This window comes from Lytechinus pictus, chromosome 10 (assembly GCF_037042905.1).
Source record: "Lytechinus pictus isolate F3 Inbred chromosome 10, Lp3.0, whole genome shotgun sequence".
In the NCBI taxonomy this organism is placed as follows: domain Eukaryota; kingdom Metazoa; phylum Echinodermata; class Echinoidea; order Temnopleuroida; family Toxopneustidae; genus Lytechinus; species Lytechinus pictus.
Genome location: NC_087254.1, coordinates 2,587,066 through 2,599,808, shown reverse-complemented (window position 1 = coordinate 2,599,808; position 12,743 = coordinate 2,587,066). Strand labels below are relative to the sequence as shown.

Below are 12,743 nucleotides of genomic sequence, written 5' to 3'. Positions count from 1 at the left end.
TACAGCATCCAGATTGAAGTTTGAAGCTCTAAACCCGGTTTATTGTTACGTCTGATCTGGGTTAGATATGAACCCATTAGAGAGTAGACTGTATTACTTTCTGTCTTACTCTTTTAATACACTTGAAATGACAGGGTTTTATAAATAAAACCATACAACCCATTAAGGTAAATCTTTCTAAAATACTTCATAAATGGACCGAAAAATGAAAAGCACTTTAATAGCTGGCTTCAGCTGAACTCCGCTTTAATTGAGCAAGTACAGTTATACCACTTTACAGTATCCACTATTTAGAAAAGTGCAGTAATCTTGAAATCCATACTTGAAACTTAAACAAAAGATGTTATACGGGGATCTACATGAACTTTTGCGGGATTGTGTGGAAATTTACGATGAGCAATTTGTCTGACTTCTCACTCTCTCTCTACATGTTCCTACTTGTATTTGAAAATGCTTCCTCTTTTTAATTAAAATAGGATATATTGGCACTTGATGTATGTAAGGAAAACACTGGCGACTCATCGATATCCAATATTTATTTGACATCTTGTCTAATATTTCCAGGTATCCCACATGAAGCCATGGTTCAATATCACCTACATGTAAAGATGCATCAGAGTGAAAGCAGAATAAATTGTCTATTTAAAATAATGCAATATCTTTGATGTTTATCAAATGAAAGCAGAATGCATAAAAAGGTAACATCTTTTGATGTCTAAAATCAAAGGAAAGCAGACAGTACTTTGGTAATAGCAAAATGACATATTTTGAGTGACGGACAATATAATACGGGACATTTTAACAATAATTTGTAGTCTCTATAAAGCTGATTTCTTGAGCAATAAATATTTATTTTTTATCGATGATAAAGTTATAGTGGGTAGTCATGTGAAAAACTGATAACCAACAAAAAATGTTTGATTATGGGTGAATTAAAGGTTAAAATGTTGTGTGTCGTACGGGACTCAGAAATGCCCCGAACAACACGCAACATTTTCACCTCTAATTCACCCATGGACAACATGTATATTTTTGTTGGTTGTCAATTTTTTTTATGACTACCCAGTAGTCCTTAATATTATTACCACAAAACAAATTGAAGATCCTCGCTTGTTTTTCTAGCATGGAATCGCCCTTGAGTGGAAGCAGAAAGCATCTCAATGTACATGTAATGTAGGTAGATGATGCACTTTCATGGTGGTGATGATGTTTAACCCGATTGCTATCAAAGCATGAATACTTGTTAGCAAGCAACCAAAGGACTGACTGCTTTGGTCCTCTGCGAGGGAACTGGTAATGAACCAAGCGGGTATCGAACCCGGGTCACCGGAATCCGAAACCCCCTGCTCTACCGACTGAGCTACCGCGCCTCCACCATGTAATCTCACAACGACATCTTCTGAATGAGAGCAGATAAGTAACTACATGTACATGTATGTGATCAAAATGTGTTTGTCTGAATGAAAGCAAAGCAAAACAATTTAAAGTAGTGATATGTAATTTATGTAAACTGGGTCCTAACAGTGTTGCTCTGATCAGATTCCATTGCATCAATGAAAATAAAAGAAAAATCTCAGATGGTAATGTACACTTCACCCTCTATAATGAAATTTTATTAAATTTGAATTTATTGAAACCTTTAAGGAAATCAAACTACGTGTGTATGGAAAGATGATTTGGGCACGGCAACTCTCAAGTTTCTTGCTCAAACTTAATATCAGCCTTAGAAGTTAAAGATACCATTATTACATGTATGTGCTGGTACAGGAAAGGTGAAATTGTGACAAATAATACAGCGGTCAACACTGAATGGGATAATATTGTAGCATAAGAGGCCAATGAATTCAAGCAGAAAACATTTTATAAGATAATTGTGTTTCCATATTTTTTTTTTCATTTTATGTTTGAAATCTAATATCACGTGAAAATTTTGACATGAATACTGAATGTTACTGGGACATGTTTAAGTTGCAATAACATGTATTCATTCATTAATTTTTTCTTGGGTTCACAAATCAAACCAGATCCAAAGAGAATAGTGTACATTGTAAGTCAGAACAAGCACTTTTGACAGCATCAACTCAACACAACATATATACAGGATATCAAAAGTCAAAACGATATCTTCAAATGAAAGCGGAATGTAGGTTATGTTTTTTAATGAAAGCAGAATATGTTTGGGCAATACCTCAAAATCATTATAGAATGATAGAAATGACTAGCATGTTTTCATGTAATCCTGCAATTTGGATTCATGTCAAAGAGCCTTTTCACTTATAAAATGTCACAAATGAGATGCAAATCTATTGATACATTTTCTGATATACCTGCTGGATATGTTTAAAAGACTTACCACTGAATTGTTAGACACTGCTCATCATTTTGATTCTGAATGCAAAAGTGATTTTGTTTCAAAATAGAAGTGATATAACAATCATGAAAGCATGATTATCAATTGCAAAGCTGTTCTTTATATAAATTAAAAAAAACGTGTGTTCAGTTTTAAATAGGCAAAATATAGGTTTTTTTTTTTTTCATTTTCAGTGGCTACTTTTCACAAACTATTGGCCAAATCTGCAAAATTGGGGAAGCTTCACCATAGCAACAAATGTGATTTTCCAGGGCTCTCTTTTTATTTTCAGGGCTCTTTTGAACATTTCAGGGGCTTAATCGCCCCCAGCCCCCATGGATTTTTTTCCTGATTTGGTTTTAACGGGTAGGCTAATTTTTGGTCAGTCCTCTTTTAAGACTATATATTCATTCTGAGAAGCACCATTTTCACTACTAACTTATGTTAAGCCAGCGCACGACACTGGCGCCAGTCCAATGGTCCTGGACCAGTAAGAATTGCTGTTGGGCCAGTATCTTTTCAGAACTAGCCATATTTACTAGTCCGATGTGACCAGTAAAAACGATAAACTATTTTCTCATCTCTTGTAAATTATAAGAATGGCTGTGCCAACTTTAAAAATGGCTCTCCAAAATTGAGAAATGGCTCTCATTAATTATGTTGTGTGTTGGTGGGTGTGTGTGGGTGGGTGAGTGAGAGGGAGGGTGTGTGCGTGTGTGTGTGTGTACTGTTTGTTTGTATCTTTTGTTGTTGGGGCAATAAAAGCAATAAAAGACAGCAAAATAAACTCAAGTCTTTTTTATGCTTTTCTTTGTTTTGGGGGACCAATCGATTTTAGGTTTGGACCAGTTTAAAAATTGAAAAAATCTACTGGTCCAACATGAACAGGTTGGACAAGTAGAAAAGTAGGGTTAGTGTGGAACCCTGCTTTATTATTAAAGCTGCTACTTTCAGCCCTTTAATGCATTCAAGAAATTAATACTGCCTGGTACCTATTCACTTAGACCTGGATTGAGTGCAGCACAATGTGGATAAATTTCTTGCTAAAGAAAAACATTCAATAACATTGCCCTGTAAACACAATGAATATGTAGAGTCTATCATTTTGATTGATTGCAAGTGTAAATTTATGAAAAACTATTGTCAAAGAAATTTAAACAGTACATTCAAGTGCCTAAAACTGATAATTACTCTTGACCCAAGGTGACTGCAATGATCAGTGTTACCCTCATGAGTAAAAAAAAATGTGAATTTACAGATGTACATATTGTGCCATACAAAGTCTACTGCCATATAGTGGTATTGTCAAGTTTGAAATTTCAACATTTTACCCAGAATACACCATACTTTGGATTGGCCTTTTCTTCACATTTTTGTTCAAAGTTTAGAAATCTATTTTTATCACTTTAGAAACGTATTACAGCCCGAAATGTCTCAAATGATAAAAGATAATGTGATTACCTGTACTCCTTCTGGTACCTGATAGATATTCTTCAGCCTTGTTGCATATCTCTCAAACTCCCAATCAGAAGATATACTGCCTTCATCCAATAAATCTCCCATTATAATCACAACATCAGGATTAACAAAGCTGAGTGCATGATGGTAGTAAGTCTTCAAGTAGCGATCGGCATCCCATCGAGTTATGTAACCTAGTAAGGCTGGCTCATCTTGGTATCCTTGTATTTGAGGATCACCAACAAAGAGAATCCGCACAGTATCACGTCCATCTGATCTGGTCAGTGGAGGAAGAGTAGCCTCAGATGCAGTCCATTGGCTGTGCTTGACCGTTAGGAATTCATAGTACTCATTGTAGATAACAAGAAAAATAGCAGATAAAATCAGGATAGTATTGAATGGAGAAGTGAAGACCATCATATCCTGCTTTTCTTTGTCACGATAGTTTTTTAAGATATTTGTGATTGGTTCTTCTACTACAATATTTTAAGATCGATGCATGGTTGAATAGCTCTTTGATTTTCCTGTTAAACTGTTCATCGGGTCATCTGCAAATTAACAAAGAAAGTTTTTAAAAATATAAAATATTAACCTCAAAGTAGTCAGTAGTTTCAGGTGGTAACATGATATGACTGATTAACCTAGACGTAAAATGTTTCCTAGGTAATTGGTTATATACCAGCTTGGCGTTAACCAGCAAAACGCTGTCCTGCCGAGTTCCTACGGGAGTTACCATAAACAGAAACAGATTTTTTTATCATTTATGTTTGGAAATGTTGTCTTTATATCAGTAGAACTGCTGGTATTATGGAGATCATCCTTGTAAATTCTGGGACCATCTCCATCTGTAACAATGATCTCTCCACACAAATAATCTTGGAAAGTTCATTCACCTGTCAAGTGCTGACCCCAATCAAATGCACAAGTCAATATATCAACATGAGGATTTACATTTTATAGTCTGTGGAAAAACGTAAAAGAGGGTGAGCTTTGCCAATAGGTGTTTGGAAAGTAAAAATCTTTTGTTAAAAGGTTAAATTGACATACTCCTAGATCAGTAGGAGGGTCTCTCTGATTTGTCCTAGATTGTCCTAGCAATCAAGGCTATACACATAAACCATCGAAGACAAATCATGCTTTGATAACCTGAGATGGATTTAATAATGAGGACAGTTTCTTTTTTTACTTCCCTTTGCAGGATATAGATGGTTTCTAACCTGCAACTAAATGTATTTTCTACCGCTTTCATTCCCTTTCTTTATATATCTATCGTTTTTCTATATCCCCTCCCTTCTACACCCTTTTTTCTCTGAGTTCTTCTCATTTAAATTATATCTGTATCGTCTTCCTTCTCCCCGATTTGGATTACGAGGTATATACCCGCCCCATCCCCCTCAATCCTTTCTCTCTATTTTTTTTCTTCTCAGTACCAGTAATTTTATACATTACATCTTACGTCTCCCCCTCTCTTCTCTTCATCGGAGAGCTGCCGCAGCCGAGATTGACAACACAGAACACCGTAATTACAAGGAACTTAAGAAAACTATGCAAAGGGAATGCCGTAAAACCTACCAGACCTACATCTCAGATCTGATATGTGGAGAAGGTCCCAGTGGAGGCAAGAGATTTTGGACATTCATTAAGAATAAGCGGTGTGACAACTCTGGAGTATCCCCACTCTTGAGAGATGGCGTCCTTCGATGTGACAGCAAAACAAAGGCTGCTGTCCTGAATGATCAGTTCTCTTCAGTCTTTACAAAAGAAGACATAGACAACATTCCTGACATGGGAGCTAGTCCACACCCGAAGATCTGCAACATTGAAATTGGTTCTGAAGGAGTCTGGAAACTGTTGTCCAAGATCAACCCATACAAGGCACCAGGACCTGACGGCCTTCCTGCACGTATCCTGAGCTTGCACCTGTCCTTTCTTTACTGTTCCAGTCCACCCTACATCAAGGTGCAATTCCATTAGACTGGAAGGCTGCATTCATCACACCAATCTTCAAGAAAGGTAACCGGCACGAAGCCTGCAATTATAGACCAATTTCATTGACCTCACTTGTGTGCAAAACCCTTGAACATATCATATTCTCAGAAATTATCAATCACCTGGAATCTAACAGTATCTTGTCTGAAAAGCAACATGGTTTCAGAAAATTCCACTCCTGTGAGTCCCAACTGCTACTGACCATACACGACCTTGCCAAAGGGATTGACAACAAACAGCAGATAGATGCAGTACTGTTAGACTTTTCAAAGGCATTTGATAAAGTACCACATGAAAGACTCTTGAGAAAACTAGCCTTCTATGGCATCCAAGGAAATCTTCTTGGTTGGATCAGAGCCTTCCTTAAAGATCGTGTCCAACAGGTGGTGCTTGAAGGAACTACCTCTCTCCCAGCTGATGTCAACTCAGGCGTACCTCAAGGGACTGTACTTGGCCCGCTTCTCTTCCTGGCCTACATCAACGACCTGCCTAACTGTGTCCAGTCGGAGGTGCGGATGTTTGCCGACGATTGTCTTCTCTACCGACACATCAGTTCGCAATCTGACGCAGACGCACTCCAAGAAGATCTCACTAACCTGCAAGATTGGGAAGCCAAGTGGCAGATGTCTTTCAATCCATCGAAGTGTGAAGTTCTGAGAGTGACCAATAAGGTGAAAAATGTCATCAAATCGCCTTATTCTCTTCATGGAGTTGAACTTCCAGCTGTTGACAATGCCAAGTACCTCGGAGTACACATCAACTCCAAGCTCAGCTGGAAGACGCATATTGACAGTACATGTAAAAAAGCAAATAGTACACGTGGATTCCTCCAAAGAAACCTGTATGGCTGCCCCAAGAAAATCAAGGACCAGGCATACAGGACATATGTACGACCTATCCTTGAGTATGCAGCAACAGCCTGGGATCCTCACTACCAAGACTACATCTGGAAACTTGAAATGGTTCAGAGGCGTGCTGCTCGGTTTACACTTGGAGACTACCACCCAAGACACAGTGTCACTGAAATGCTTTACTCATTGAAATGGCAGTCTCTCGCTGAAAGGAGAGCTCATCTGAAAGTGATCATGCTCTACCGTATTCTTCATGGACTGATTGCCATCCCACCTGAACCACCTTACCTCTACCCAGCACTACGATCATCTGGACGACGACATACTCAATATCGACAACAATTGTGTAGGACCTCTGGGTTTCAGAACTCCTTCTTTCCTAGTGTTGTACGCCTTTGGAACCAGTTCCCTGCCAGTGTAACATCTGCTTCTTCTCTGGAACAGTTTAAGAGGCAGCTGGACGGGATAATGCTGCGCCAGGCTTAGATTGAAAAGGAGTTAGTTTTTACTTGCACAAGGAGCACTTTTACCTTATATGTACATACACCTTTAACCTCATAAGCATATTACTGAGGTTTGGCAATGCAGCATGGCACACTAGTTTTTAAGCACTGCACAAAGTACGAAAATACTCTACCCAGAGGTCTGTACTACACCCGGAAGAAGAAGAAGAAGAAGAAACGGTTCCGAGAGTATGCCTCGATTTTGCCAACTTGTATTGATCGGAGATGGTTGCATTTGTGGGCCTCTCGTCCAATTGCATCGTGGGCATCATGTCAAAAATTTAGGGCCCCCCCCCCCTGTTTCTCAAATTAATATCCAAAAAAAACTTTTAAAATCACTATTGTAACTGTCACTTCACAATAAATTTTATATCATCTTCCATTTCTATATTAATAACGTAGGTAGATATCTTTCGCAAAAGACAAAATGATGATGAGGATCATCGTATAAAAAAGCACGACTAAACTATTTTTTGTGAACTTGGGGCTTAGGGTTATGGCAAGACAGAGGCCTCAATCTTTCACTAAAATAAATTTTGAGATTTTTTCATAAATTATATGTCTCATTTAATTAGATTTTCCACGCAGCTATGATAATAAAATAATTTTGTTCCTGAAGTTTGCGCATCGGTATTCAATTTGTAATATCCTGAAATTATTTCAAAAAGTTAAGTGAGTAATAGTGACTAAAATTGTAAGTCTGAAATCATACCTCCCAACTCTCTTCTTGTCACTTTCTACATTTCTTTCTTTATCTTACTTTTCACTAAAAAAGAGCCATGCTAGCAATTACTGAAAGTAAGAGAAAGTATTTTTTCTTGAATAAATTATAGCATCCGCAATCAAAAGTGTTTTTTTTTATTTGTTCTTTCGTTTTGTTCTATTTTTAATTTGTCTCCTTGATTTCACAACCGAAAAAAAAGTAATAAATAAATTATAAAAAAACATTCCTAATAGTTAGAATTCATTTTTGTCTCTATCGTTTTAATCGTTCTATCTAATAGTCAGAGGCTGCGGAGTTGGTAGGAAGTTTCAGTCCTCACCCCTTTCAGCAAACATGTACAAAATATCCGAAGTCTATATAAATTTGTGATTTTTTTTGGGCCAGTCCACTTCCTCCCACATTCAGCTCAACCCCTTTATTATCAAAACGCTCAGCGGCTCCTGTTTTTATTTTAAAAATCAGATATTTTGGTTTTGATGCTCACCAGGGTAAGCGCCCCAAATGTTTGCAGTAACGGAAACAATTTTTTTTTCTATATGAATCTTTTCTACCACGCTATTTGCCGGTTAAAAAAAAAAAAGAAATTCGCGAAAAAGTAGGAAAATCAATAAAATTTGGGTCAATATCAACCCTTTTTTTGGGGGGGGTGTAGGTCAAACATGAATAAAAGTTTGTAGGATTGAGAGGGTTCTGTCGGGTGACACGCCAGACAAACGTGTTTTCTTTATAGTGGGTGCCTTAACGTAATTTCTCATCATATATCATTTTACATGTATTTCTTCAATTTCTGGCGAGGAAACTTTTAGTTCATTATTGGTTTTATCATTTATCATGAAGTGATTATGTTTCCGTCAACTTTTTAATGCAAAAATTCTCATCTGGGCGAAATAGGAGAATAAGATAAAGAGCTTCTTAAACCTAACCTAATATAAATTCATTCTGTAAAATGACATGAATTAAAAAAATTAGATTTTTTTTTGCCGATCCACCCCCGTCCCACAGCTCAAACCCTGCACCATAAAAAAAACATTGCTGTCCCGGTTTAACATAAATCTTTTTCCAAATATTTTGGTTTGGATGCTAACCGTCCATGGTAAGCGCCCCAAACGCGATTTTTTTTTTTTTTTTTTTTTTGGGGGGGGGGGTCGTAAAGGGGAAAAGAACTGGCCAGGACGGTCTTTATTCTTATCTTTTCTACCGCGTTACTTGCAATTAAAAACAGAAACTAGGAGTAGGAGAGAGGAGACAAACAAGCAATATTACTTACTACTACTAGAGTGTACATGTAGGCCCCTAGGACCTAGGTCAGAACATTTCCATCGGGGGGGGGCTATAGCCTTATAGGTCAAACAAGATCCCAGGCGTCAGTGGAGTAACCATACGTAGAGTATATGACTTTTAGTTTTACTCCCCAGACGCCTCCAGGCTAGGATATGGAGTCCTCAAGGCTCAAGACCACTCTAGGCGACACCGCAATACTGGTTACAGCCCGATAGACCGCGGGTCCGATAGCCCGCGGGTCCGATAGACCGCGGGTCCGATAGTCCGCGGGTCCGATAGACCGCGGGTCCGATAGACCGCGGGTCCGATAGTCCGCGGGTCCGATAGACCGCGGGTCCGATAGCCCGCGGTGTGTGTAAAATTATGGTCAGGATATAGTGAGATCCAATGCCATCAAGAGGTCAAAAGGCCAATGATACGAGTCCATTGGGGTTCTATAACAATGACCCAAAGGACAATCGCCCCCTGACATCTACTTCAAGGAAAATATTATCCCCATATTTTATCGTCAGGGACTGTTACCCCCCCCCCCCCCCCCGGAAATTTACCCTCTATATTATGATGGTGCACAAGAACCCCCATTTTCGACTCGACTGCAATAATGCAGTCATACATGGTATATGTTTGTGGTTGAAAACTAGGCTGAAAACGTAGCCTATAGACTGCCCAGTGGGCAATCAATCTTTGCTGAGATCATTTATTTAATAGCAGAGACATAATGAAGATGAAAATATGCTGTTTGATATGATATAATATCATGCAAAATGCAGGAAACATCGATAAAGTGGGCATATCGTTCGCACACCTCAGCTATATGGTGAAAATAGGCCCAAAACGTACGCTTTCTATGTGCGCACGATATTGAAAAGGGGGCTGAAATCACAGTCTATAATGTCTTTTCCAATTACTGAATATATTTTCTAAAAGTAGAGATATTGATGAAGATAATGGTATTATGCTCGACAGGAAATATATCAAAGAAAGTACACTAAAAAAGAAAATAAAATTCTAAATCTATTTTCGACAATTTTTTATGCAAGAAATCTCTCAAACTAATGAGATGCAAATTTCATGACGTAATTTGCATATGTAAACAATAATTTCTGTTCATGAAATTTTGCATGTCTTTTTTACACTACTTAAACAATATATTCTGAAAGTTTCATACAAAACAAGCATGGTTGGGCTGAGATATTTTCCCTTGACTTTATGCTATGTGTAGAAGGTCAAAAAAATGGTGAAATAGGGCCATTTTGTAGTGACGTCATGGATTGCGTCATTTCGGCGGGAAGACCACGGATAAAACCCGGCAGCAATGCATTTTTGTAAACTTCAGGGTCCATGCCATCCAGCTATGGGGTCATTTGCTTGTCCGGCTTTCGGTTGAATAAATCTCCTGGGCTGCCGGACTACTACTAGAATATTCTGTGAACGGGAGCTGTAGTTTCTGTACTGTTGTGTTAGAATACCCTTCAATAATATTAATGATAACCTCTTGGGAATAATGCAATATCGAAGCAATCGACTATAAATTCTCCTCTTCAGTGGCGTATTTATTCAGCATGGGTGCACGGGGGGGGGGGGGTGGGTGGCGAGGGCACCAAGTTAAAAAAAAAAAGGAAATGGGGGGGGTAGACGTCAAAGAAAATCTGATATTTCATATCTCACAAGGCCTAAATAAATAATGAGAACGCGAAGCGCGATCTGATTTTTTTAAATAGATTTATCATGTATTATATCCTGAAAGCCTAAGTCAGGGGCGGACCCAGCTTCCGCCATTAGGGTGAGGGGCCATTTCTTCACCCATATTTTCCCCGATCGGCCGCTCAAAGTTGATTTTTTTTTTTTTCTTTGAAGGGGTTGTCCCAGTGCCGTAATGAGCCAACAATTTCGAGGGGGCTCGATATGGTGTATCGCATAAAATTAATAAGAAGTTGCCAGTGAGCGAAGCGAGCAAGCAAATATGCTGACATTTTTATTACAAAAATACAAGGTTGTGATAGATTTTGACATAATATTTGGAAAATAATATTATATTTCATCCTAATCCCTTTTCTTTTCTCTCTATTTTTTCTTAGTCTTGAATCTCTCTTTTTTTTTGGGGGGGGGGGCAAAACACCCATGTCCTAACAGTCATTTCCTAGCTTTACTTTATAAGCAACATAAATGTGTAATAATCTCTTAAGCCCTATGCAATCTAAAAATGAAATTTCATGTATTTTGTCCTGAAAATTGAACATTTTGGGCAATGTTTGTGAACCTGAACAGCGTATGTAACTAGATAATTACCACGAGCGCGAAGCCGATCAGAAATGTTAAATATTCGTTCTGGCCTGGTCGAAAAAGGACACGTTAAGGATGTTTTGCAGTTAGCCATTAAGAGGCAGAAACAACGCAACAACAGAACAACAGAGCATCTTTTTACAGAATGTCAGCATGCATGTACCTTTTGGGAAGAGTTTTTGAAATGGTGGTACACAAAATTTGATATTAATTTACAACTAAATGATGAAGATACTTTGTTTGGTATATCAGATGGAAGACCACATAAATTACTTTTGAATCAATGCTTAGTTGTAGCTAAACAAATGATGTATACATGCAGACATTTGAATATTTCACCGTCTTTTGATTTGTTCCTTGTAAAGCTGAAACGAATATACAAAATAGAAAAACAAATTGGCATTCAAAATAAACAATTATCTAAGTTTGAAAAGAAATGGAAAATTCTACATCCCTCTTTCATATAATAGTTTGGGCAGCTTGATGGAAAACGAAATCATATGTGATGTCATTACCATTCAATCCTGAAATGTTTTCTATTTTATTTTTTAATTTCCCCCCCTTTTTTATATATGCTTTGTTTTGTATTTTATTTCAATTTGTATATAATATGTACAATGTATAATGATTATGTTTGTTATATGTATATGAAGTTATGAAAATAAAAAAATCATTGAAAGAAAAAAAAAGGTAGCCATTAAGACGATACATATTTCAACGATTAATTAATGCGAGCGCGAAGCGCGAGCTGAACATTTTTGATATTCCAACCTAAAAAGGTGAGATTTCAAATCCCCCAATGGGACATTCGATTCATGTTTGTCAATCATGAAAAAAATGGGTAATTTTTGATATTTTCCTACAATAATAATGCGAGCGCAAAGCGTTTTGAATAAGATCAAGCTTTGTATCCTAAAAACATGCGTGCGCGTGTTTTAGAGTTAGACAGAATCCTGGCAATCTGAATACATTTCATTTTTCATCATAAAAATCAATAATGCGAGCGCAGAGCCCGAGCTGAAAATAATATTTGAAATTCCGATATGAAAAGGGTCAATTTAAGCACTGTTTACAGCACTGTGTATATATGGAAATTTGATAGCACTATATAAATAATGCGAGCGCGAAGCGCGAGCTGATATTTTATTATTTATTTGACCTAGGATCGAGACATTTTAGGCCTAAGGACATTTTGTCATCATATAAGAATGATGACTATCTTCTCTTTCTTTTCCTAAAACTTGTTGATATTTATTTCTGAAAAAGGGACAATTTAGTTATAATAAATTCATACAAATTTTATT

The 12,743-nt window shown here is 37.5% G+C and overlaps 1 protein-coding gene across 1 annotated transcript in view; it reads right to left on the bottom strand.

The window, feature by feature from the left end:
- The window catches only part of LOC129269596 (metallophosphoesterase 1 homolog), a 59,357-nt gene extending 55,132 nt beyond the window's left edge, over positions 1–4,225 (bottom strand). The window contains exon 1 of the mRNA XM_064105774.1: positions 3,812–4,225. Within this exon, the coding sequence (XP_063961844.1) occupies positions 3,812–4,225 (414 nt within the window). The remainder of the gene's footprint in view (positions 1–3,811) is intronic.
- Between the last annotated feature and the right edge of the window lie 8,518 nt (positions 4,226–12,743).